The sequence below is a fragment of the Neolamprologus brichardi genome, chromosome 2 (assembly GCF_056152115.1).
Source record: "Neolamprologus brichardi isolate AB-2024 chromosome 2, ASM5615211v1, whole genome shotgun sequence".
Lineage (NCBI taxonomy): Eukaryota > Metazoa > Chordata > Actinopteri > Cichliformes > Cichlidae > Neolamprologus > Neolamprologus brichardi.
The window spans coordinates 11647501-11671227 of NC_142105.1; the positions used below are offsets into that span (position 1 = coordinate 11647501).

The 23727-nt window shown below is 43.5% G+C and overlaps 1 protein-coding gene across 2 annotated transcripts in view; it reads left to right on the forward strand.

The window, feature by feature from the left end:
- glra1 (glycine receptor, alpha 1) overlaps positions 1–23727 on the forward strand; it is a 130356-nt gene that overhangs the window by 100250 nt on the left and 6379 nt on the right. For both annotated transcript variants that reach the window (XM_087847243.1, XM_087847246.1), the window contains exon 8: positions 3802–3948. In XM_087847243.1, the coding sequence (XP_087703369.1) occupies positions 3802–3948 (147 nt within the window). The remainder of the gene's footprint in view (positions 1–3801; positions 3949–23727) is intronic.

A 23727-nucleotide genomic window follows, 5' to 3' on the forward strand; every position in this document is an offset into this window, starting at 1 on the left:
ATATGATTATGGCAGAAAATAAGGGAAAATCCCCCCTTAGTATTCCAGACACTTGCTCAGTCTGTCAGCACTTTCAGCTCACGGCCCGCCACTTCTTCTTCTTCTTCTTTTTTGATCGTTGCCCTGTGAAGCATGAGTACAGTAACGCCGCCTAAGCTGCTCAGCAGGTCACTACTGCTCAGTTTGTCTGTCAGGAGCTTTCAGCCTCACACAGATCATACTGCAGCACCGAGCTAACAGTCGCCTGTGGACTCAGTAAAAACACACGAGTCACTCTCAGGATGTAGAGCGTGAGTTTGGTGTTCTTCAGTCCTGCCAGATTTCATAGCTAAGCACAGTCTGCGAGAGCTAATTTAAGAAATCTGTACCAGCAGCATAAGGAAAACTGTGGTCACTCATAACGCTTCATGTTGGCAGTAAAACAAAAACAGCATCAGGAAATAAAGTGTTGTCCAACAGTGTGGTGCAGCCTCTCTCTCTCCATCTGCTTCATTTACCTCGCTTAATGCTCTGCCTTCCCAGAATCAGCACCAGAGAAGGCACTATTTTAGAGAAGGGGTCATTCAAAAGCTTCTTTTACTTCTGGATCTGCCCAAGTTTATGAACATAACCATACAGTCCAAAATAAAGCAGCACAGGAACCAAAGCTGACCTCTAAAATCGCCCATGCTGATTTTATGAGTATGTATGAAAAGGTAACGTGTGTGCTGGGCAGAATTTGAAGATTGTTTCTACTGCTTCACACAAAGGAGGAAAGGCTTCTTTCAGTGCCTGTGAAATCATTTTTGTGGGAGAGTCATCCCCGTCTCTCTGGCTGGATGACCATCACCACTGAGCGTGCCCACTGAGCGTTGAGGCCTCTCGGCAGCTCGGGGAGGGAGTCGCTCAGGCGTTCGAAGATAAACGTTTTCATGAACGGCACAAACGAGCACAAATCACAGCGAGGTCGAGCGGCGATGATAAGCACTCTGTGTTTGTGTAAAGTGATCCAAAGTCATAGTTTAATTGGATTTTAAACGGCTGATTGTGGGCTTCCTCTCTGTGAGACGGACCAGGTTCTCCCTCTCAGGCTGCACGCTGTAATTGCGTTTGGAGATGAAGAGTTGTAATGACAGGCCGGGCGAATGCACTCGAATAAAGGTACTTGGCGGGCAGATAGCAATCATACAATGATCCAACCAGACTTCATTTAGCCCGTGTTATCTGGACAGTCCTCGCCCTGGCCATCTTGCTGTAATTTCACTGGTTCTGTGAGCTAGTTGGGCCCAGTGTTGTGTTTTACGTGCACCTGGCTGTGCATGCAGTCAGGTAAATTTAATAATGTGGTGAAAGCACCTCGTAGTCTAAGCTCAAGACAGTGGAAATACCTTTACATGTATGCCTTTGCTGCGATAAAGATACAGAGCATCACTCATTCCTGTGCACTCAGATATTGCAGACCAATGTATAAATGAGTACAGATTATCAGACCACTATGAAATTAAAGTATTTTAATGTATTTGGATGCTTAGATTATTTTACTTTTGCACACAGAAATCAAATTATTTTGCAAAAAACAAAAACTACCAGGGTAATGATTACCCCTGAAGCTAACAGTCCATTTAGCTGGATAACAGCCTGCAGTCATCTACTGCAGTCTTCACTCCTCTCCTCAGTAATCCCAGCCTGTTCTTCTTGTGAGAACCTCTCGGGCTCCTCCAGATGTGATGATCTTCTGGTGTGGACCTTTTTCTCCAGTTCGGCCCACATTCAGGGCTTTGTGCAGGCCAGTCATGTAACGCTCACTTTGGTCTTCTGGAGGTCATTCTTCACCAGGAGCGACATATGTTTTGGGTCGTTGTTGTGTTGGAAGACAAAGTGATGACTCAGGCCCAGTTTAGCCGCTGACTGTGAGCATCAGTGATTCTGTTTCTCAGGTCTGGACTGGTGATGCTCAGTTACAGCTTGAACCCTGCTCAAGTTTTTATACCAAGTGTAAACTGGAAGATAACCATCAGTTTGAACTGAATTTTACAGCTTTGAGTGTTACAGAGTTAAAGCACATCATTGCACAGCAGTGCTTTGTGCTGTGGCTCAATGAAAAAGTCAGTTTTTCAGGAGTAATAATATTCACCCTGTTCACTGTTGTTTTTTCTGAAATCATTCTGTTATTGTGTGCAAACTGGAAACATTTATGCTTTCTGAAGGAAACCAGTATGTTTATAAAATCCTTTTCCTCTGTTAAAAAGCACTTCGCCAAAATCTGCACATTTCATTGGGGAAACAGATTATTTGGTTGACCCTTTAGAGTGACCAGAGGAAGCTCTATAAGAACAGCGTATTGCTTCAACAATAGCTTACACTGATCGGTAACACTGACTAAAGTCCCAGTGCCCTGCTGCCAGATAAAAACATACACCAACCATAACTTGACTGCCATAATTCAGTTCAGTTTTATTTATACAGCGCCAAATACAAGTGACAACAACAGTCACCTCAAGGTGCTTTATCCTGTAAGGTAGACCCTACAATAATACATACAGAGAAAACCCCAACAATCATATGACCCCCTATGAGCAAGCACTTTGGCGACAGTGGGAAGGAAAAACTCCCTTTTAACAAGAAGAAACCTCCGACAGAGCCAGGCTCAGGGAGGGGTGACGGGTTGGGGTGAGAGAAGGAAGACATGATAAAAGACATGCTGTGGAAGATAACTCTGAATATTAACGGCCCCACAAATTGTTGCAGTCTTTTATTTAACCTCCTAAGACCCGAAGTCTTCCGTGGCATGCCTTTTTAATTTCTCTTTGATCTTTAGGCATATTGGGACCCGATGAATGTAAAAGCAAATAATTACCAGATTTTTTTTTTTTTACCTGAGTTTTGTTTCTAAAAGAAATGAGATCCACATATGAGGGTATTCGTTTAAAATTTCGATAGAACAGTGGCAGTATATTGTCCTCGTAAGAGGATATCAGGCCCCTGTAGGGCAAGATTTAGTATTTTGGTCTAGACAACTCAAATGTGATGTCCACATATGTGGACGCCAGGTCCTAGGAGGTTAAATACACACTGTCACCCATCAGTCAGTGAACATCTGTTGTGAAACCTCGAGTTGAGGGGTGCAGCCAGCTGTGGTCACAGTCCAGTGATCATACCCTGGTTTATCTTTCTGTCCTAATAATGATTTTAACTTATCAAATTTACTGAAAGTAGCTGAGCTGAAAGTACTGATAAAGTATGGCGAGTGTTTACTGAGATCAGGTTAGCAGTAGGCTCATTTTCTGACTTTGATACAAGCAGAGGACACACGGGTTCACTTTTTACTTTTCAGACTTTATTCATTAAAGTCTTTTTGGAGGGTAAATGAAACATTATAAAATAAAGTGGAAAAATTAGCAGAAAATACCAAATTTCAAATGAAGGGAGCGTCTCCTGAGATCTAAAACCACAGAGCTGAAAATAAAAAATAATGTATTTGTTCCCACATATATCATGTGATTTATGCACTCATTGTACTGTACTTATGTGCATCAGTTACAGCAATAAATGTTCCGTTATGAACGCTTATTTTCATGTCGCAGGAGCATCATTTGGTGTAAATTGGTCATTTGAGAAAACATTTGGAGTTTAAAGTCATGAACTGAAAATGAAGCCGACTTTACAAACTTTCTCTAATCGACTGCCTCCAGCCTCAAACCAAACAGGGTGAAATGATCTTTAGATGCTCATTAGATTTTATTAGGGTTTCTTTTTTTTATCAGCAAGTCAGACACGACAGAGACCCTCTGACGGACTCTTCTTTCCCATCTCCACTAACAGGTGTCGTACGTAAAAGCCATCGATATCTGGATGGCCGTCTGTCTGCTGTTTGTGTTCTCGGCCCTGCTCGAGTACGCCGCCGTCAACTTCATCGCCCGCCAGCACAAGGAGCTGCTGCGCTTCAGACGGAGGCGACGACACATGAAGGTGAGCCGCCTTGAGCGTCCATGGCATGGCCTCACCTTTAAATTCATGCATTTTTACATCTCTGCACCGAGTCTGTCCTTCATGCAGAACTCTGATGAGTTATATTCAAGAATTAGAATTTGTTCATATCACAGAGGTGTCTCTGAATAATCATAAAATGAATACGAATCATTTTGGGCTTCTGCTTTTTGTTCTTCACCTGATTTGGATTAACAGAAAGGGATCTTTGGAGAGGAAATATGAAAACAAAGTTGTTTTATTGATGGTCAGTTATTTCACCAGTCCCAGCACGAACCGAAGCATGAGAGAAACTAATAGTTCAGATCTACAAATGTGCAGTTTTTACAGGTAAAAATGGAAACTCACTTTCAACGCAAGAAAACAGTGTGTGTGTGTGTGTGTATGTGTGTGTGTGTGTGTGTGTGTGTGTGAGAACACCAAAATCCCAGCTCTCCTCCATCCTCAGGCCTTCTGAAAAATTCACGCCGTGTTTGATATTAGCTTTTTCGCAGGCAACGCTCGTCATCACCGGGCAGAAACACAAAGCATCAATGTTTGATGGGCAGAGAGCCGAGAATGATTAAAGGCTGAGCCGCGGAGCAAACACAGACGAGGCTCATAATGGATCCACGATGTAAAAGAGAAGAAAGCACACATTAAAAAAGAAACTCTGCTCAGCTCTCAAACTTTTGCTTGTGGAAATGCAGCAGTCAGAACAAACAGTGCCGAGTGTGGTGCAGGGTTTTTGTGTGTTTGTGACATCACGTCCTTTTCATCCAGGTAGTCTTGGAAAAATCACCCCAGCGTGTTTCATTGATTTCTGCTCAAATTAAACACGTGTGGTCAATTTAAGGGTGGCTGTAGCTCAGGAGGTAGAGCAGGTCACCTACTGATCGGAAGGTTGGAGGTTCGATCCCAGGCTCCTCCAGTCTGCATGCCAAGTATCCTTGGGCAAGATACTAACCCCAAGTTGCTCTCCGATGCGTCCATCGGAGTATGAATGTGTGTGAATGTAGTTAGAAAAAGCACTAAGTATAGATAAAGTGCTTGTGAGAATGGGTGTGACTGGGTGAATGTGGCATGTTGTATAGAGCGCTTTGAGTACTCCGGGAGAGTAGAAAAGCGCTATATAAGAATCAGTCCATTTACCATTTACCAATAATCAGTCAGAAAACCACATCCTCTGCTTACAGATGTTCATATACAGATGTTCCATTAGTTAATCTGGCAATCCGGGGTGGCACGGTGGTTAGCACTGTTGCCGCACAGCAAGAAGGTCCTGAGTTCAATTCCAACATCAGGCCGGGGTCTTTCTGTGTGGAGTTTGCATGTTCTCCCCATGTTTGCGTGGGTTCTCTCCGGGTACTCCGGCTTCCTCCCACCGTCCAAAGACATGCAGCTTGTGGGGATAGGTTAATTGGAAAATCTAAATTGCCACTAGGTATGAATGTGCGAGTGAATGTGAGTGCGAATGGTTGTCTGTCCCTGTGTGTTGGCCCTGCGACAGACTGGCGACCTGTCCAGGGTGTACCCCGCCTCTCGCCCTATGACAGCTGGGATAGGCTCCAGCGCCCCCCGCGACCCTGAAAAGGATAAGCGGAAGCGAATGGATGGATGGATGGAAGAAAGTCAAACCTTTAACAAGTATGCTAACAAACATTACAGACGTGAGGCTTTTCTGTATTTTTGTTTTTGATTTATTAAAACAGTAAGCCACGTAGAATAAACAAACTAGTGTTTATTTTTACGTCTGAGTATTAATCCATCCATTCACAGCTTCCTGGTGTTGTAAAAAAATAAAATGTTGAGCTCTTGTAGGAAGTGACACGTATAAAATCTGCCCCAGGAGCTGGCTACGATTTGGGAGAGCCTGTTAAAAACATACAACACTGATTAGATGTTTTTATCACTAAGAGGTGGATAATCACATCAGCAGCCTTCGTCTTTCTTTGTTCTGACATCACTGTGAAGTCAAAAACAAATAACTCCCAAAACAGCCTCCATTTTCTCATTAACTGTCAAACTGCCTAAAAACATCTCTTCTGATGAAACGAAGATAGAGTGGAGACCTGAAAATGTGTCGCTTTATTTAATTCCTCAACACTGTTTTTGGATATTTGGTTAAAATGACAACGCACAAAGTCAAATTTCCCCCGGAGGACAGTTCAGACGTATCGGAGCCTTTTTTTCTTCTTTGCCTTCTTTCTGCTACTTTCTTAGGTTAGCTTTTATCTTTGCAGCATTTAATCAATCAATCCTATATGTCCAGTTGGATTTATCAGCGCCCGGCTGCTGTATTGAATAAAGAGTAAAGCTGTCAGGCCTGCAGGGAGCTGAAGTGCTGCTTGACAGTGAAACTGGTGGTTTGTGTGGGTGAAGGGCAGGGAAACGCAAACGCCCACAAGAAATGCAACATCGTGCCTGCAGTAAACAATCCATACAGCTCCCATTGTGTGTGTGTGTGAGAGAGAGAGATTGTAGCGTTATAGCTGGTGAGCATGCATGAATGCATCCGTGGGGGCTGTCGTGCATTTTGCTGTTGTAGGGCATGTGTTTGTGCTTGCTACTCCTGGAGCCGCCTGATTGAGTCTGACATGCTTTAGCGTGTGAGCGTGCGGTCATGTATTTATGAGGACCTTGTGTCCTCGCGGGGTGACGGAGGTCCTGCCCAGTGAGGCCGTTGCATTGTAGACATAAGATCAAGATTAGACTGTCAGTTTCAGAGTGAATGTAATCACGATTTAGGCTGGACATGCAGAAAAAGGCGGGTTTAAGAAGTTTGCATTAAAAAAAGTTAATGTTATTAGTGATCATTATTATTAATACTAAAGAGCCTTAAGGCATGTTTTTGTGGGTCAGTTCAGTTTTATTTAAATACCACCAAATAACAACAATAGTCGCCTCATTCGCCTTGTGCTGTAGAATAAAGGTCCTACGGTAATACAGAGAAAACCCAACAATCAGACGAACACCTGAGCAAGTGCTCGGCAACAGAGGGAAAGAAAAACTCCCTTTAACAGGAAGAAACCTCCAGCAGAACCAGGCTCATGGAGGGGTGGCCATCTGCTGTGAAGGGTTGGGGGTGGGGGGATTCAATTCAATTCAGTTTTATTTATATAGCGCCAAATTACAACAACAGTTGCCTCAAGGCGATTTATATTGTAAGGTAGATCCTATAACAATACATACAAAGAAAAACCCAACAATAATATGACCCCCTATGAGCAATCACTTTGGGGTTCAGGGAGGGGCGCCCATCTGCTCTGAAGGGTTGGGGGTGAGGGAATGAAGACAGGACCTTGAAAAGATAAGATACCTGACCTGAAGCGGGCCTGTTGTGTATTTCCTTGTTTTTTTTAATCATGTACGGACTGTTCTACAGGTTTCCAATGATAAAGCTTCTGTTTGAGTCTACATCCCTAAAGTTTTTCATTCTGATTAAAGTCTGCAGGGGTCATGTAAATCCATTAAAAACCATCATCGAGACCAGCACTCGTTTTTCCTGCAGATTTCTTAAAATAGACAGTGAGCTGCCGTGGTGGAGGTTTGGGCTCACTGCCTCTATCAGATTCCAAGAATAAGAACATGAAGCAGGAAGTGACCACAATGTTTAACAAACATATGGAAACAGAGCTCTGAGGACTCTGACTGACCCACCTCTGCTCTGATCTCAGGCTGTAGTCAGAAGTCGGCCACGAGTCAGAATGTAAAATCAGTATAAGATCTTTCTTTGAGCGCACCTGAAAGTGTGATGTCATCCCGTGATGTCACGCTTTCTACAAAAAAGCAAACAAATGTTTAACCCATAATCTCAGGAGCAAAAGTTCATATCATTCGACCTTCACGGAGGGGGGGGGGGGGGGGGGGGCATATATATATATCACCATATATAAAAACGTCTGACCCACGAGCAAACAGCGATATTCCCAAATGAACCCCGCTAACGGAGTGTGATTGAATCCTCCCTCCACAGAAATCTCAGTACACAAAGGCACAGTGAGGGAGAGAGAGAGGGACGGGCGGCCAGTCTGTGGGAATATAGAAAAATAATCCAAAATAAAATATATAAATCTTAAATCCCATTGTGGTAATCCCCAATCCCCCTGAGCAGCGATGGGAGGTGAAGAGGTAGATTAGCAGTCCGGCTGCCGCTGCACTTTCCAGGGAATCAGACACTCACCCCTCTCTCGGCCCTCGAGTCCACAGAGAGAGAGAGTGAAAGAGGACCGCAGGCTCAGGACTGACCCACATCTGCAACACCAAACCTTTTGCATACGTTTTTTTTTTATCTCACACTCTCTGTGTGGCCCTGCGATGGAAGCGGGGTGAATGTAGGCCATCGGCCCGTTATGCAATTTGAGCCTTGTACATGGCGGCCCGTCTGTCGGTCTTCCTGCCTTTACATCTGGCCGTTCGGAATCCTTAATATTTATTTTAAGCTTGTATTACAAAATAGGTGAATTCATGTTCTGGTGTTCTTATATAACATCATTTGTTTTTCAGTTTTTGTGTCATGTTGTGTAGTCGGGTTTTTGTTGAGGTTGTTTGAGGTGACCCTTCAGTCACCAAAAATCCTCTAATGTCATTTAACAGTTGATGTCTCTGCAGTGAGCGCAGAGTTTTGTACTTTCTTATATAAAACAGTGTGTATTACATTCATCACCAACTAAATATAAGAATCAACAGGGAGAATGAATATCTGAATAAATCAGTCAGTGCTTTATTCAGAGCTCAAAGCTTTAGTGACAAACGGCTTATTAAATACATCTGAACTGCTACCAAAGTAATGTTGGCGAGCTTTACAGAAAACAACTCCGGGATCAGTCGACTCATTTTTCGGGTACAGTAACCTGGGATACCACTGGTCGATATTTTCTGGATGTCCACCATCTATATTGTTTTAAACTCCATCCTGGAAGGATGAAGGTCAGCTCCTCCCAGATCTTGATCTCGTCTTATTGGCCTCTTGTTGAGTCAGCCCAACAGCCTGAACTCGGCGGCTTGAACTCGGCGGCCGGAACTTGGTGGCCTGAACCCGATGGCCCGAATCCCACAGCCATAACCCAACGGCCTGAACCCGATTTCCCAAACCTTGAGACCTTAACCTGACAGCTGTAACCCAGTGGCCTTAACCTGACATCCTGAACCCGACAGACAGCCTGAACCCAGCGACCTGAACTGGGCAGCCTGAACTGGGCAGCCTGAACTCTATGGCCTGAACCCTGACAGGCAGCCTGAATCCGGCAACCTGAACCCCACAGCCGTAACCAAACCGCCTGAACCTAGCAGCCTGAACTCGACGGCCTGAACCCAACATAAGAACCCTGCCTGAAATAAAAGGTGCTTATCTAAGTCAAATATTTCAGGAGTGCACTTATGTAAATCTACTTACTCTCCACCACTTGTGCACAACTCATCTCATCACAACACCTTAACAACAAGAGGCTACAAGGACTTCTAAGGACGCAAAGAAAACAGAGATCAATTCGAGGTATTTGCATTTAAAGCAGGATTTTGCCGAGAGGTCTGCATAATTTGGTGGAAATGGAGGAATTCTTCAAAAGTATAAAACAACTTAAAATTCAGCTCCTTGGGTCTTTTTACTTTATTTCAGGCACAATAGAAATGGAATAAAATGATCCCTTAATAAATGTATGAGCACCCTCAATAAGATCATCACCATTAATCCCGACCGCTGTGAAGGAAATCTGATGACAGTGAAACCCCGTCGGCACACAGCGAGTGAGAGGCGTTCAGTCCTTGGGCGTCACTCGTTCTTAATTAACCTCTCTGGCCAGTGCTTCTAATGTGAGTCTAATGTGATCCACAGCCCTCCATTACGGCTGCGAGAGGGCTATCAGTCAGGTTTAAGCTCGCTGCAGAGGAAACTGTCACCGCTGCGCTCCAGCACGCCTAAACCTCACTAACACAGGACTGCTCGGTCAAATCTAAATTCCAGCTGAGATGTAAAAATAACCGCAATCTAACCATGATTATAACCTGGTGTTTTAGAAGCCCAGTCATTAGCACAGTTAAGTCCTGTCCTCATATTTACTGCATTTGCTGTCCCAGATATTGTGATGTGATTCGATGATAGGGTCTTTTGTATTACTGTAGTCTTTACCTTACAGTATGAAGAACCTTGAGGCAACTGTGATGTGGATATAAATAAAACTGAATGAATGAAATGAAATGTACGATAGCTTCAGGTCATCACTGATGATCATATACACCTCAGGCTGTCTACTTCTCAGGAAGTGACTACGGCTGGATTAAAGGGTGAAGTGTTAAGTAATTAGCTAATGCTTCCTACCTGCATTAGACAGATAAGCCTGTTATGCTAAGGCTTTAGGGAAAACAATGGTTGGAGTCTGCAGCACAGCCTAAATGATTGTGACTATGTGTGATGAACTTACCTGGTCACTTTGAGGATAGCAACCAGGTCTGCAACCAGATCTGTAACCACCACAATCAGAGTAACTTTGGCGATCCAATATGGCGACTTAAATAAGCTGGAGTCAGCCTGCTATCAGTTTTTCCTGTTATAAATCAGCAATTAACTGTGATAAATTAACAAAAATCACAAATCTGTTGAATTTCTGTTACATAGAAATGAACTACATTCAGAACCTTACAGAGAGAAACAGAAGTTCCTCCACAATAGTGACAGGAGAGTCCTTACTGCAGAACAGCCATCCAACTGACCTGAAAAAACTAGAACTCTCTGTGTCGGACTGAGATTGCTTGGAGACAGGTTGCCTCCCACTAGGTGTTATCCCACTTACAATTCTGAAAGTGTGACATGTTCCAGGGAAGGTGTTTGCCAACCAGTTACAGGAGAACACAAAACTCTGGTAAGATAAACAACTTCCTTACGCCAAACAGAGGCTTTTAGTATTGCTGTTGTTGAGTTGTGGTGCAGTTTGTGATCACATTTATGCTTCAAAGAAAGCTGCATGAATGAGATGATCTTGTTAAACAAAGGTATAATATAATATAGGTATAATATAACAGAGGTATAATATACTTTTATTTTGGACAGAGATTAATTTTCATGATAATCCAGAGCTGCTGGAAAACACTCTGTTAGTGCTAATTAATATACAAATTAAAAACTAGAATTTCACTAATGAAAACAAGAGTTAATAAAGGCAAGATCACTAAGAAAAATAAAATGTAAAATGATTGGTTTAAAAATCCTTCTAAAGACATTACAATCCTCAGTTTCACCCATGTTTCTTCTATAGTTACCACAAACTGGTTGGAATTATCTACAGGGACCAAACCAGTTTGTGTATCAGGCTGTAAACACGTTTATTTCTGCTGGAAGGTTTTAACACGGGAGTCTATGAGGGCTGACTCACTGCTGCCCCTTCTGGTCATTAGAGGTTTTGGCTTCTTAGTTTGATTAAACTTTGAGGTGTGACTGCCAAACAGGTGCCCTCGCTAGTGTAGAACTAGTTTTCTCTGAGCTTATTCGTGCAGATGTTCAGAGCATCTTGCTGCATTAGCATGAAAATTAGTGCATCACTTCCAAGCACTGACAGCAGCAGCTTATAAGGTCACGGTAACAACTTCACAATCAGCGGAGGGCCAGCTGGCACATACACAGAGGCACATATGTGACACCAGTGCACTCGTACGTGTGCTCAGTCAGTGCCGTGACACTTGGGCCGGTCCAGAGCGAGAAGAAGCAGGATCCAGATGTCTCTCGCACATATAAACCTTCGTATTGGGACACGTGAGGATCTGTGGTACGAGTTAAATACACTTCTTGAGGGGTTCCTGTCATCTAGTGGAGTGATTCCTTCCTGAAAGAGAAGAACCATCTGTGCTGACTTTAGCCCTAATATACATTAGCTGTGTTTTAAGGTAATTACAATGGTGAGCACATTTCTTCCTCTAAGTGTGGTAATTGTCGTAGGACAGTACATTGTAATGGATTAGAGTAATTATTCCCCAGAGCGGTTTGTTTCCTGCCATTCTGGCTGCAGCAGAGATGAACCGCTATGAGCTGCAGCTGAGTACAGTTGGAAGCCGCTGCAGTCGGAGTGAACAATGTCCTCGAGGACTTTGTGGCTGTTATGCAACTATTGAGATGCATGCTGTAAAGTGCTTTGAAGCATCAAGTGCACATATACAAAAGTGAGAGTGAAAGGAGAGCCAGCTTGTGCCTTGATTTCTTGGGGACTGGAAATCTTTGGCTGAAATCAGCAGGTATGCAAATCCAAGTGAAAGCCGCAGCCTTCTGTCGCTCTGCCCCCCGCCCCGGCTCGTATTTCAGCATCGGATGGAGCTGTGTTTGCGGCGCAGGTAGCCGCAGCAGCAGCAGTTGGAGGAGTCCCAGTTGTGCTGATTTCTGTGGTTTCTACTCTGATGTTTTATTGATTTGTTAGTGACACTGATAGTTCGGGGACAACGAGACAGAGAAAGAGCAGAAGCAATTGGACTCAGGATACCTGCTTCAGAAGGACGTCTAATTAGAAAGACAGAGCGAGAGGGTATCAAATAGACAGATACCGCAGCCCTGTGAGAGCAAACGCTGCTGCCAACGTCCACGCAGAGAAACATCCCCCCCTGCTGGGTGAGCACAGCTACTGCATGGGGATCAGATCAATAGCGCCACTCATCCTTGAAGGATAGGCCCGCCTGGCAGCAGCTCGCTTGTTTAACACAGTCAAGCTCTCCAGACTGAAAACGAGAGCCTCTTTAGAAATCAAAGGGAAGTCAAACATTACTGCCTTTGCCTCCGCTTCAATCAGGGCTGTCTGCAGTGCCTTCCCTTACAAATTCTAATTAGTATTAAGATGAAGAGAGGCCTTCGTTAAAAAATTATTTGTGAATTATCCACTGTGGAGTGGAGTGGCTCGCATCAGATGCATTAAAAGTGACTGCCCTGCGTTACATCCACAATCAGAGTAACACAAACACTCAAGCGCATCAAAGCAGCAAGCGACTAAAGCACACGACGGTCCTCTCCTGCGTCTCGCTCACCTTAAAAACACGAGAAAAGAAGGAGAGCAATGAGATGATGCTTCCTCCCCTGCAGCCCGGTCGGCCTTCTGGGAAGAGAGATGTGCATTTGCAGAAGAGGCCTGGGGGACATGACCTCCCCGCTGCAGCCTCCGTCCCACTGTTTTATAATGACAGCGCCTTATTAGGGAAACTGACATTCTGATTGATCGGCTATAATCAGCTCGTTAGCCATGATTAGGCGTTTGGTGGGGGGGGGGGTCGACATGCTGGTTTCTCTAAATGCCTTGATCTTACAGGCTGTTCGCCAGCTCTGAGAACAAAGGCAGATAAGAGAGCTCAGGGATTAGGAGGCCCAAAGAAGCGCGGTGTGAGCGATGAGCCATACGTGGCGGCTGAACCTCTGGATTGACAGGCCGGCTGTTGAGTGGCGTTCGGCATTCTTCCTGAGTCCCGATCAGGAAAATCAAGCAAAGTAGTGATTGAAAGTGCTTATAGTCCCTGTTGTCATCAAGCTGCTCAGTACAAGTACAGATTTGTACTGAGCACACTACAACATCATGCAAATTTTTATTTAAATATTCATATTTATCTGCTGGACAGGGAAATGTGCCGACCTCTCGCCCTTATTGTAGTGCTGAAAGCCTCGGGATTAGTCAGACACGAATTTGCATGAGGCTCTCCATGTTTTCTCAAGAATAAAAGGATGACCTCTTGGCCAAGAGGCCATCCCGTACACTGTACTATCTACTGTGAGCTCCTCCTGAACTGGTTTCTACCAAAAAACCCAGCCTGTAAAAAGAATGAAACCAGAACAAGGACATGTAATCCTGATTAAACATGTAATAAAATGGAAATCAGCCAATCACACAGATAAGAACCTCATATGTAGATGACAATAAATGTGTGAGCTCATGGACCACCACGATGTCTCAAGCTCAAAATAACGCAGAAAACATTTTTACCATTTCTGTGGACGGTCAACCTTCAGCTTCAGAAACTGTCCTCACCTGCATTAAAAACTAAATTAATGGCAGCATGAACACTAACTGACACCAAAATGCAAACCTCAGATTGAGTGAAAAGGTGACGTGGCTTCCCCGAAAGATATTTATGTCACACACGGTTGAAGTGCAAAGAGAGGAGATACAGGAAGAGAGCACCAGATCGTGTGGTTCATCATTCCAGGTCACACAGGGCACTCCAATATCATCACTGCCAAAGTTTTACAAAACATAATCAGGAACATCCATAAACTTTCCTTGTACGGCCTTCTGAAAAAATTAAAATGTACAGCTCTGCTATCACTTGAGATGTAAATGAAGACAGAAAACTAAACAGCAGTGACATTTGCAGGGTTACTGAAGTTGGGCTAGCTGGTATATAATGATGTGCTACGTGGTGGCTAGCTACACAGCTATAGTTAGCATAATATAAACAGAGTGAAGCTAACTTTTTTTGCTAACTTTTTTCTACTCGATAAAAGTTAACGTGAGGGTTCCTGATGGTTAGGGACAAATGCAATTGCATGGCAGGATGCTGTAAACGGACCAAACTTCAGTCAGGAGAACAACTGAAATAATCCATCCACAATACGAGGTTAGTTATTAATATAATGCTGCATGGGCTGGGCTGGGCTGTAGTTACATCGTAAGGTTTTAAAAAGTGAGCTTTAAGATGATGATAGTGATAATAAAAACCGAGACAGGCCGACAGTGATCACTGGCTTTTTTTAGGGGCTTGTTCAGATTAAATAGAACAAGATATAAAGCATTAAAACATGTTAAAAACACATCATCCTTAATAAATGCAGAGTAGTTTAGACCTGGAAGCAGGGTTCATACGTCATCACTTAACAACCAGCTAGGGGTTCAAATTAGGACTTTTTAATTTGCCTCATTAGAGCATCAGTGTGACAGATCTGTCAGTCTGAAGAACTGCAGCAGTTTCATGTAATGTAGAGGAGCAGAAACCAGCAATCTGTCTGATGATTCGCTGCAGGAAATTTCAGCAAGGGCATTCTGGGTAAACTTCCAGGCTCATGTCACTATAACGAGCATATGAAGGACTGGTTTTTCCCTACCTTTGACACTGTGAGTCCTCCTCCTGGGTCAGAATCACAATCTCTGATATATTTGGTTGCAGTTTTTTTACAAGTGTTTTTCATGGAGATATTTTCTGTGCCCAAACCCAGGATTTAGGGATGCACCGATACTGGTATCGGGTATCGGCCTCGATACCACATTTTCTAAAGTACTTGTACTCGTTAAAAGTCCCCCGATACCGAGGACCGATACCACGGTCTGAGACCTGTCTATGTTTGAGCAGCATGTAAGGGGTTAATCACAGGCGCCGAGTGCCCACCCCCAGGCTCCGAGTGCCCGCCCCCAGGCCCCGAGTGCACGCCCCCAGGCCCCGGCTGCAGCTCAGAGCGGGGAGAAGACGAGGAGAGACATATCAGCCGTGTGGAACTATTTCAAAGTGAACGAAGACGCGAAAACAAAGGCGGACTGCAAATTGTGCTCAGCGAAATTGTCCAGAGGAGGTTCTAAAGGTAGTGCATTTAACACAAGCAATTTAATCAAGCACCTAAAATCCCAACACAACAACGAGTACAAAGAGTTTACCCACGCTTATTTACCCACGCTTATTAGCACAGAGGAGCATAGCTGGTGCTATACTAGTGGGACGGAAAATAGTTGGGCATTTTAAACAATCCGCCTTAGCCTACTCCCGCCTCGAGGACATTCAGGGACAGCTCAACCAGCCAATAAAGAGACTGCAGCAGGACGTACAGACGCGCTGGAACAGCACGTATTACATGGTCCAGTCCCTCATTGAGCAAAAGCGAGTGCTGGGGGTGTCTGAGCACGAACTCCCTGACTATCTCACCGCTCACCAATGGGCTCTTATGGAGACAACTGTTGCCATCCTCGCCCCCTTTGAGGAACTAACTAAAAAAGTGAGCAGCTACGACGCACTAGCCTCTGATGTCATCCCAGCTGTGACTGTGCTAGTGAGACTTCTAAACAGAGAAACAGACGAACGAATTTAAAATTAAATTTTGGTTTTTTATAATTATTTATTCTGTAATATGTTGCATACAACATGCTTTTCATTTTAAATAAATGTTCTTAATTCCAAACTAGTCCCTTGTTTGTTTGTTTTTTGTTAAATTATAGGACTAAAGCTGTTACCTGCAAATTTAAATCATGTTTTTATTAAGTACTCGGTATCGGTATCGGCGAGTACTGAAATGCAAGTACTCGTACTCGTTTCCAAAAAAGTGGTATCGGTGCATCCCTACCAGGATTCATCCATGTTGGCAGGTTGTAGACAGCAAGCCTGTTCCTTAACCCTCCCCCACTAGCAGCTAAACGGATCAGCTGCTAGTGACAGACAGACACCCTGGTCTTTATGAGGAATTTCGTGAAATAACAGGACCAAATTATTTAACAGTTATCATAAATGTTAAGGTTAGCTGTTTAGCTATTAGCAGTTACCGATATTGCCGCTTGTGAAGCTATCATTAAGGTAGCAGCTAGCAGCTGTGTTTAATTTGGGAGCTGACCACAAACACGATCTGTCCAGCCCGTGTAACATCTGTAACATCATTATACAAAGCTCATTTAACAGAATCACAGTTAGTAGTGTCTACAGAGTCTAATCTCTGTTCTTTTAAAGTCTCAGACTGAAGTAGAAAAACGTCTGTGCCTCTTTTTTAATGAAAATGGTCTCAAGTGTTGGTATGGTAAATGACTCGCTTACAGAATGCAGTTGGAAATTATTAATGATCCACATAAAGTTTTACTTTTCTGCTCTGAAACTTCACTTATAAGTATGCACAAGGACACAGGTATTAATATGAATTAACTTAATGACTGAGTGTCAGTAGCTCACGAGTGTACTCTCTCCACTGCTGAAGATGAATGAACAACTGCAATTTAAATGTTCTGAACACCCATGCTCACACAACTCCTGTTTCGATATCTCATTGGCACAAATACACACATTTGCACCTGTAACTACGGCAACTGAAAATAACATGTTTAAGATGGCTGATGTGGGCGTCGTGGGAGAGAATGTGGCTAATCAGAGCTGCAGATGATTGTTGAACAAGAAGGTCTCACAGTTTCTCCCATCTGTGACAGATTTTAATAATAAAACTTCATCTTTGTTAGAAAACTGCTCAGGTATTTGTGGGAAGCTCATTTCCGCCACCTGAATGGGAAAATGACTTGAAACTGAGAAAAGAACTTGGAATATAGAGTTGAGGTGAAATGGCTAAAGGGTAGGCTGTGACGTGCGATCATTCAGTTTCATATAAAGCTTGGTTCCTTGTACTCGTACTGTGATGAGTCACAGGTAAAGAACGAGACCAAGCAACAGCTTCTAAATCATCATCAGTATCATTCATCAGGAGTGCAGCAAGCAGCAGCTTCCTGTTTTTTTTTTTTCTCGGACATTCAAAGGGTTGTACATGATGAATTCCAACCCAGGATCAGACTGGAAATGCAAAGACTCGATTATTGATTATTTGACAAAAACCTCCTGAACCAACTGCAACTGTGAACTTGCCATGTGTTCTACTCAGAGGCAGCTCCCACGACTTTACATTCCTCAGATTCAAGTTAAAGAGCTGCTGTTTAGTCACACTGCAGGAGATCCATCATGCAGTGCAGCGTGAGCAGTCAAAATAATTGAAAACAGCAACTAGTTTTTTAAAAGTGCAGTTGCCACACCCACACCTGATAACACCTCGCAGGTTTGATGTCTGTGAAATGGGATAGTCCAGCCTTCAGATTTGCGTCACCGCTGTCTTGGTGGAGTTTAATAAACTCAGCCGTCTGCTCCTTGCTATCTAAAATATAACACGACACTGGAGTAAATTCTCTACCATCTCACACTTCTGTTTAATCAGTTTTCTGTTTGACGTTTATTCAGCTGTGTGAAAACTATAACTTTAATCACAGCCAAAATGATTTACTCAGGAACAAATAAAACACTGAAAAAAGCCAAACAATAACATTTTTAAGTTATCTAAGTGACTTATATATCATGTTTAACTTGAGTAGCGAAAGACCCTGCGGGGTCTGAAAATGATGTGCTCCAGTGTTCTCGCCAACTCTAGTGAGCCTTGACTACCCGGTCAGCTATCAAGCTGGTGGGTAACAGACGTCAGAGCACTCTTGCAAATATGTGATGTCTTGATAAACCGAGCAGATATTTGAAGTTGACACAGCTGCATGAAAATATGTTAAAAGTTTATTTTGTGACCCAGAAAGAGTAATATTTCAAGCTCTTTAGCCGCCCTTCTCCGCCATTGATGCGTTTGAAAAGTATTTATATTATTATAAAGATATTATAAATACTAATTTAATGAATACAGTATAGCAAAGAGTAATACGAGTAATATTACAACTAAGTAGCTGCCGCCATTATTGGAAACTGGAATTTGCTGGGCCGCGCTTTTAAATCGGGGATAGGTTGCGCCACGAAGGATACACCTGACCTATCCTCAAATTTGGGGAAATGAAGGACGCATTTGTCGCATCGCTGTGATGTAATCGGCCTTCAAATGCGGCCTCAGGAGGATGTGGCCTATGAATTGAGACACAGCCTATACCTGCACACAGAGCAAAGGAGAAACAGGTGAGACTAATGAGGGCAGGCAGACACAGGTGGAAACGATCAGGAGGGAAGACGAAAACATGAAACAATAAATCAGGAAGTGGAAACAAGACAAAGGCAAGGAAACGTGGGAGAGAGCAGGAAAAGTCCAAATAAGCACCAAAATAGTTTAGATAATCCAGAACAGCCAGATCACGTCCAGAGCTAATTTCTGACTGGATGACTCAGGCCACAAATGAAATGAAATAATGAAAAATATTTTGGAGCCCACATATATATATTTTTATATAAATATAAAAAGTGCCAAAGCAGCCTTAGAGCTGTGTGTGCTGACGTAACGGACCCACATTACCACAAACTGAATGACATGAAGAAGAAACTCAGGAATGCATTTGAAGCATCAAAAACCTCCCCTGCAGCTGCCGTGCTTCCTTCTGCCACACAAAACTATAAAAGTGGTGCACAGCAGCATCTTCGACAAACAGCCACACTAACCTTCTCGGGATGACAAATATGTTCCCGTGCCCGAGCGCAGTTATTTCACAGATAAAATCAAATCTATGCTGCGATGCAGAATCCAATCACAAGTGGCCAGACAGGAGACGGATCCTGGACGTATTTCCAGGTGTGAAGTGTACTCTGTCATAGCCGGATATCAGTCTCAACCTGCTGCTTATAACAAACTAAGTTGGGGTGAATTAAAGACACAAAATACCATAGGTACAAATGGAAAAGTTCACATTACTTGGATATTCCTGTCAGCACACCAGAATCCACTCAGCACTGACATATTGATGCTGAAATGTCCTAAAAAGCCTCAAATGGCCTTAATCGAGGCGAGAGGCAGAAGGGAGACAGGGAGAGGAGGTGAAGGGCGGTTTGAGATGGATCCACCGGAAAATGGATCGGCCGAGGCAAATGTATAATATATTTCCTTCCCCGGCGCTTGGCTGGAATTGCTTAGGGGGGAAATCATAAAGCGAAACGCAAGCCAAGAAATTCCTCCTCCAGCCTCTTTCAGCAGAGACTGATGCTGGCGTTAGTTGGGGCTGACACCTCTCTGAATCCTGTTTTATGTAAATGCAGGTCTCTAAAACAAGTATCCAAGGGTAATGTTAGCAGAGGAGACATGGAGGATGGCAGGCCTGATGCAGCTCGCTTTCAGCTTCCTGCTAATCTGCTCGATTAATCACATCAGCTGAGGCAGAGATAGAAACGCTTCAATCCAGAGATGAAAGTGTGATGGATGAGTGAGCTAAGAGGTCCTCTTGCTCTTTTTTCCACTCCTCTTTTAGCGTCTTCCCTCTCCTGCGCTGCCCCAGCTTCTTTCTGAGCATTCTACTTTTCAACATTATTTCATTCCCTTTTACCTTCTTTCATATTTTCTTTCCCTTTAACTGTCCTTGTTTTCTATCTGACCCTAGTCTTGTCTATTGTTTCTGTTCTGCTCGACTATCCCGTCTGTTTCATCCAGCAAAGTGTTCATCTACCAGGTACAGATTAAAGACGAGTCCAGTTATTATGATAAAATTTCATGTGACAAAAGGACAAGATGATGCTGAGAAAATCACACAAGCTTCTCTGTCACCAGTACCAATACAAATCTGGGAACCTTCAGCCAGCTCTGAGTGCCGACTCTCAGCTTCGGTTCAAGGTGGTGAACAAAGAATATTCACTAGGAAATGACCATGTAGTCCCTGATTTCAGGAACATAAATCATACAGAAAGTGTTCATCCTTAACACTTTGTGGAGAGTTCCCCAAAACCGAAACTTCCCGCAGGAATCTGAGCAGCAAGTGTTGTTACACTGCTTCTGTCATCCAACAAAAACCACTGGCACACTGAAAGCCATACATCACGCTGCCTCCACGTGGGAGACCTTCTTGGCTTTCTCTGTAATATGTTCTTCATGTGGTTCGTTTAAAGGCTGATGTTAGTTTTAGTTGCAGAGCTGGTCTGACGTCTTTCGATGTATTTACAAAATATAATATGGCCTCATTGGCCAATGATTGGTTTGCTGTAGAAAGGATCCAGTAATCATCCTGATTAGCATTATATTTTTATCACCACGCTGGCCTCGGGAGTATAGTTAGGCCACTCCTAGTGTTCCCTTGTTTAGCATGAGGCTAAAATATTAACCCTGACCTGAAGTGGTGGACATTAAGTTAGGGATGCACTTGCACCGAGAGCTCCTTTGCACTTGTTTACACAAACAGCTTGCAAATGTAATTGCCACAGTTGGAGTAGATACTACACTGAGTTTGGAGCAGACTTGTTATCTGCTTCATTTATGAAGAGAAGACCACCCTTTGAACTGGCTTTAACGGTCAATGTCATATTTGTTTTTGCCCCCCTCGGATTAAAGCAGAATCTATACTTGTGGCGGTGCAGAGACCGTTAGTTAGGATTCGATTTTTGGGCTGTATCAGAGAAGAGACATTAGATGAGCTGGATCCTTTGAGGCTCCTTCGTAGAATCCAAAGGGCAAACCTTAATTCTCCTCCGCCCATCCATCCATCCGTGGACTGTGCGGGACCAGAGCTTGTGTGTTAATGGAGGACATTTTTATAATTAGGCATAAATGTAATGAATCACCTGGTCCATGCGGAGGCGTTCTTCGATGGGTTCCTTCAGGAACCTTGTGAGTTCTTTTCGCCAAGTCTGCAGGCTGCAGGTCTTCCTCCCTTGTCCCTTATTGTTCTCCTTCTCTGACTTCCTTTCTTTTCGTCATTACTCCACCTTTTCTTTCTCCCTCTGCCGTTCCTCTCATTGTGTCTCCTCCTCACGTTCCTCCGCCCTCCACATTAATCACATGGCAGGCAGAATAAAGCAGAGCATCTGTAATAGTTTAGCAGCGTCACTGAAGGACAGGCAGAGGTCGGCTAGCATCACAGCTAATGCATCGACATCTAGTGCACGCGGGCATGTGTGAGTGTGTGTGCGTGCACATGTGTGTGTGTGTGTGTGTATATGTATTAACAGTAATAGATGGCTTGAAGTGCATGCAAGGACAGAACGGGGACATGAGCCACTAAAAATGGATCGTTACCTGGTGGTCTAACACTCACGCACACACATTCACACACACTCTCAGTACATCTCCCTCACCCGGCTGCGCTGCTTTATTTGATCGGGTTTTTGGAGCATTTTTAACCCTTTTCTCTGTGTTATTGATGATATCAAGACAAACAGGCTCATTATTGACTCTTTTTTAACTCCTCCCCCCTGCTAGAAACTGGAGGCTGGTCTAACTGAAGAGAACTGAGGCGCCTGTTTGGTTGGCAGCTTGATTTGTTGCTGCTGCAGAGGTTTTGCGTCACTTTGGTCCTTCTGCTGCCAACAGTTCCTCCTCCTGCTTTCGATTTTGCTCCTGCTTGTTTTCTGATCATAAAATGCTCTTTTTCTTTTCCCTTTCAGCCAAAATGAACTGGAAAGATTCCCTGCTGATAAGCTGCCACACAAACTCCCACCGTGGCCTGCGGCAACAAACAAACAAATGGCATTCAAGCGTGAACTTTACAACCTCGGCTTTTATCAAAAACGCCAAACAAAGACGACTCCTTATCATTGAAGCTAATTTTTAATTTCACGGGTGTTGTTTTAAGTTTGAAGGACATTCTGCGCTGTTTATTTTCCTCATTTAGTTTCCCCACACGCCCTCGCCGTCTCTCAGCCCATGTAGGCCTTTGTGTTCGAGTCCCTGAACCAGATAAGGAAGTCATTGTGTCTCCTGTAATGAAAAGGCAGGGTGAGTGTGGCGATAGGATTTTCAATATCTCGCCGCGCTCGGGTGAAAGTGCCGTGCACGCGCCGCAACCTTGAGCATGGCGCACGTCAATCAATCCAAATCCATTTGGCCGCGTCCTCCCGCTCCCCTTGGCGGCTGAGATGAGCGTACGTGGCGTCCGGCATCAGCTCCTATCGATGACTTCTGCATCTAGGCTGAGCGAGTGTGATCGGCAGCGAGCTTTGGGGTTCGTCCCCCCTGCACGGCGCCGCTGGGCCATTCAGTCGAAATAACAATCGATGAGTCACAACCAACCACTGGAATAGCAACACAGGAAATATCACGATTTAGTGGTGCAGCTCTTAAAATTGCATCTTCTTTTCTCAAATACCTGACGGGAACTTGAATAGAAGACACCATGTTTCTCAAACACACTGCTGTTCATTAGATATATATATATGATACTTCTGTATTCATTGCTCATATTAATAAAGTTTAACACATTTCTATTTAATGCCATCAAAATCAAACATGGACACACCAATCAAACATGTCATGATGTTAAAGTTGTGCCCGCCTACAATCGGTCAAACCTGCTGCCCGACCAAGAAATATCAGTCAGATTTATTATGGTTAAAAAAGCAAATCCAGGCTGCCTATCTATGAAAGAGATGATTGTTACATATCCATTTCATTATGGTGGCCTTTGAGGCTGGTTTGTTACAAGCGGTCAGATGATCCAAACTGGAGCAAAACTCTCATCAGTTGCCAAAGGTTTGGGGGTTTTTTTACGACTTCCCTCTCAAAGTCATCTTCTCATTTCTGCTTGGACCACTTTTAGCACTGCTGCTGATTTTAGATTTCTCCCTGAAGTCCCCGAATGCCTCTTTGCTCTTTGCCCAAAATGCTGGCCCTTCAACTTGATTTTCATTCTGGTCACACAGATGAAGTCAAAGGGCCATTTTCAGATATTCATTTCTGATGATCATCCACACAGTATTGGGTTCATTTACTGTCTGCACATTTGAGGTCATGACAAAATGTAAGAGGTCAAAATGGGAACTGCACGGAGTGATCTAAAACTAGAGAGCAGTGGTCCAAGGGCAGTGTTGGTCAAGTTAATGAAAAAAGTAATCAGTAACTAATTACTGATTACTTCCCCAAAAAAGTAATCCGGTTACTTTACTGATTACTTATTTTCAAAAGTAATTAATTACTTAGTTACTTAGTTACTTTTGAAAAACACGATTTACAACCTGAATAGGTGATAAAGCGATAGATCTTTCAGCCCAATTCTACTTTTTCTACATAATCTATCATACAAAATGTACGCAAATGGAAAAGTCCCTTTTTAAAACTTGTTTTATTAGTTTTACTCTTTTAACTTTATGTATCAAGCAAAAATTAAATTATCTGCAACATTCTCTGACTGGAAGAAATTTGTTTAA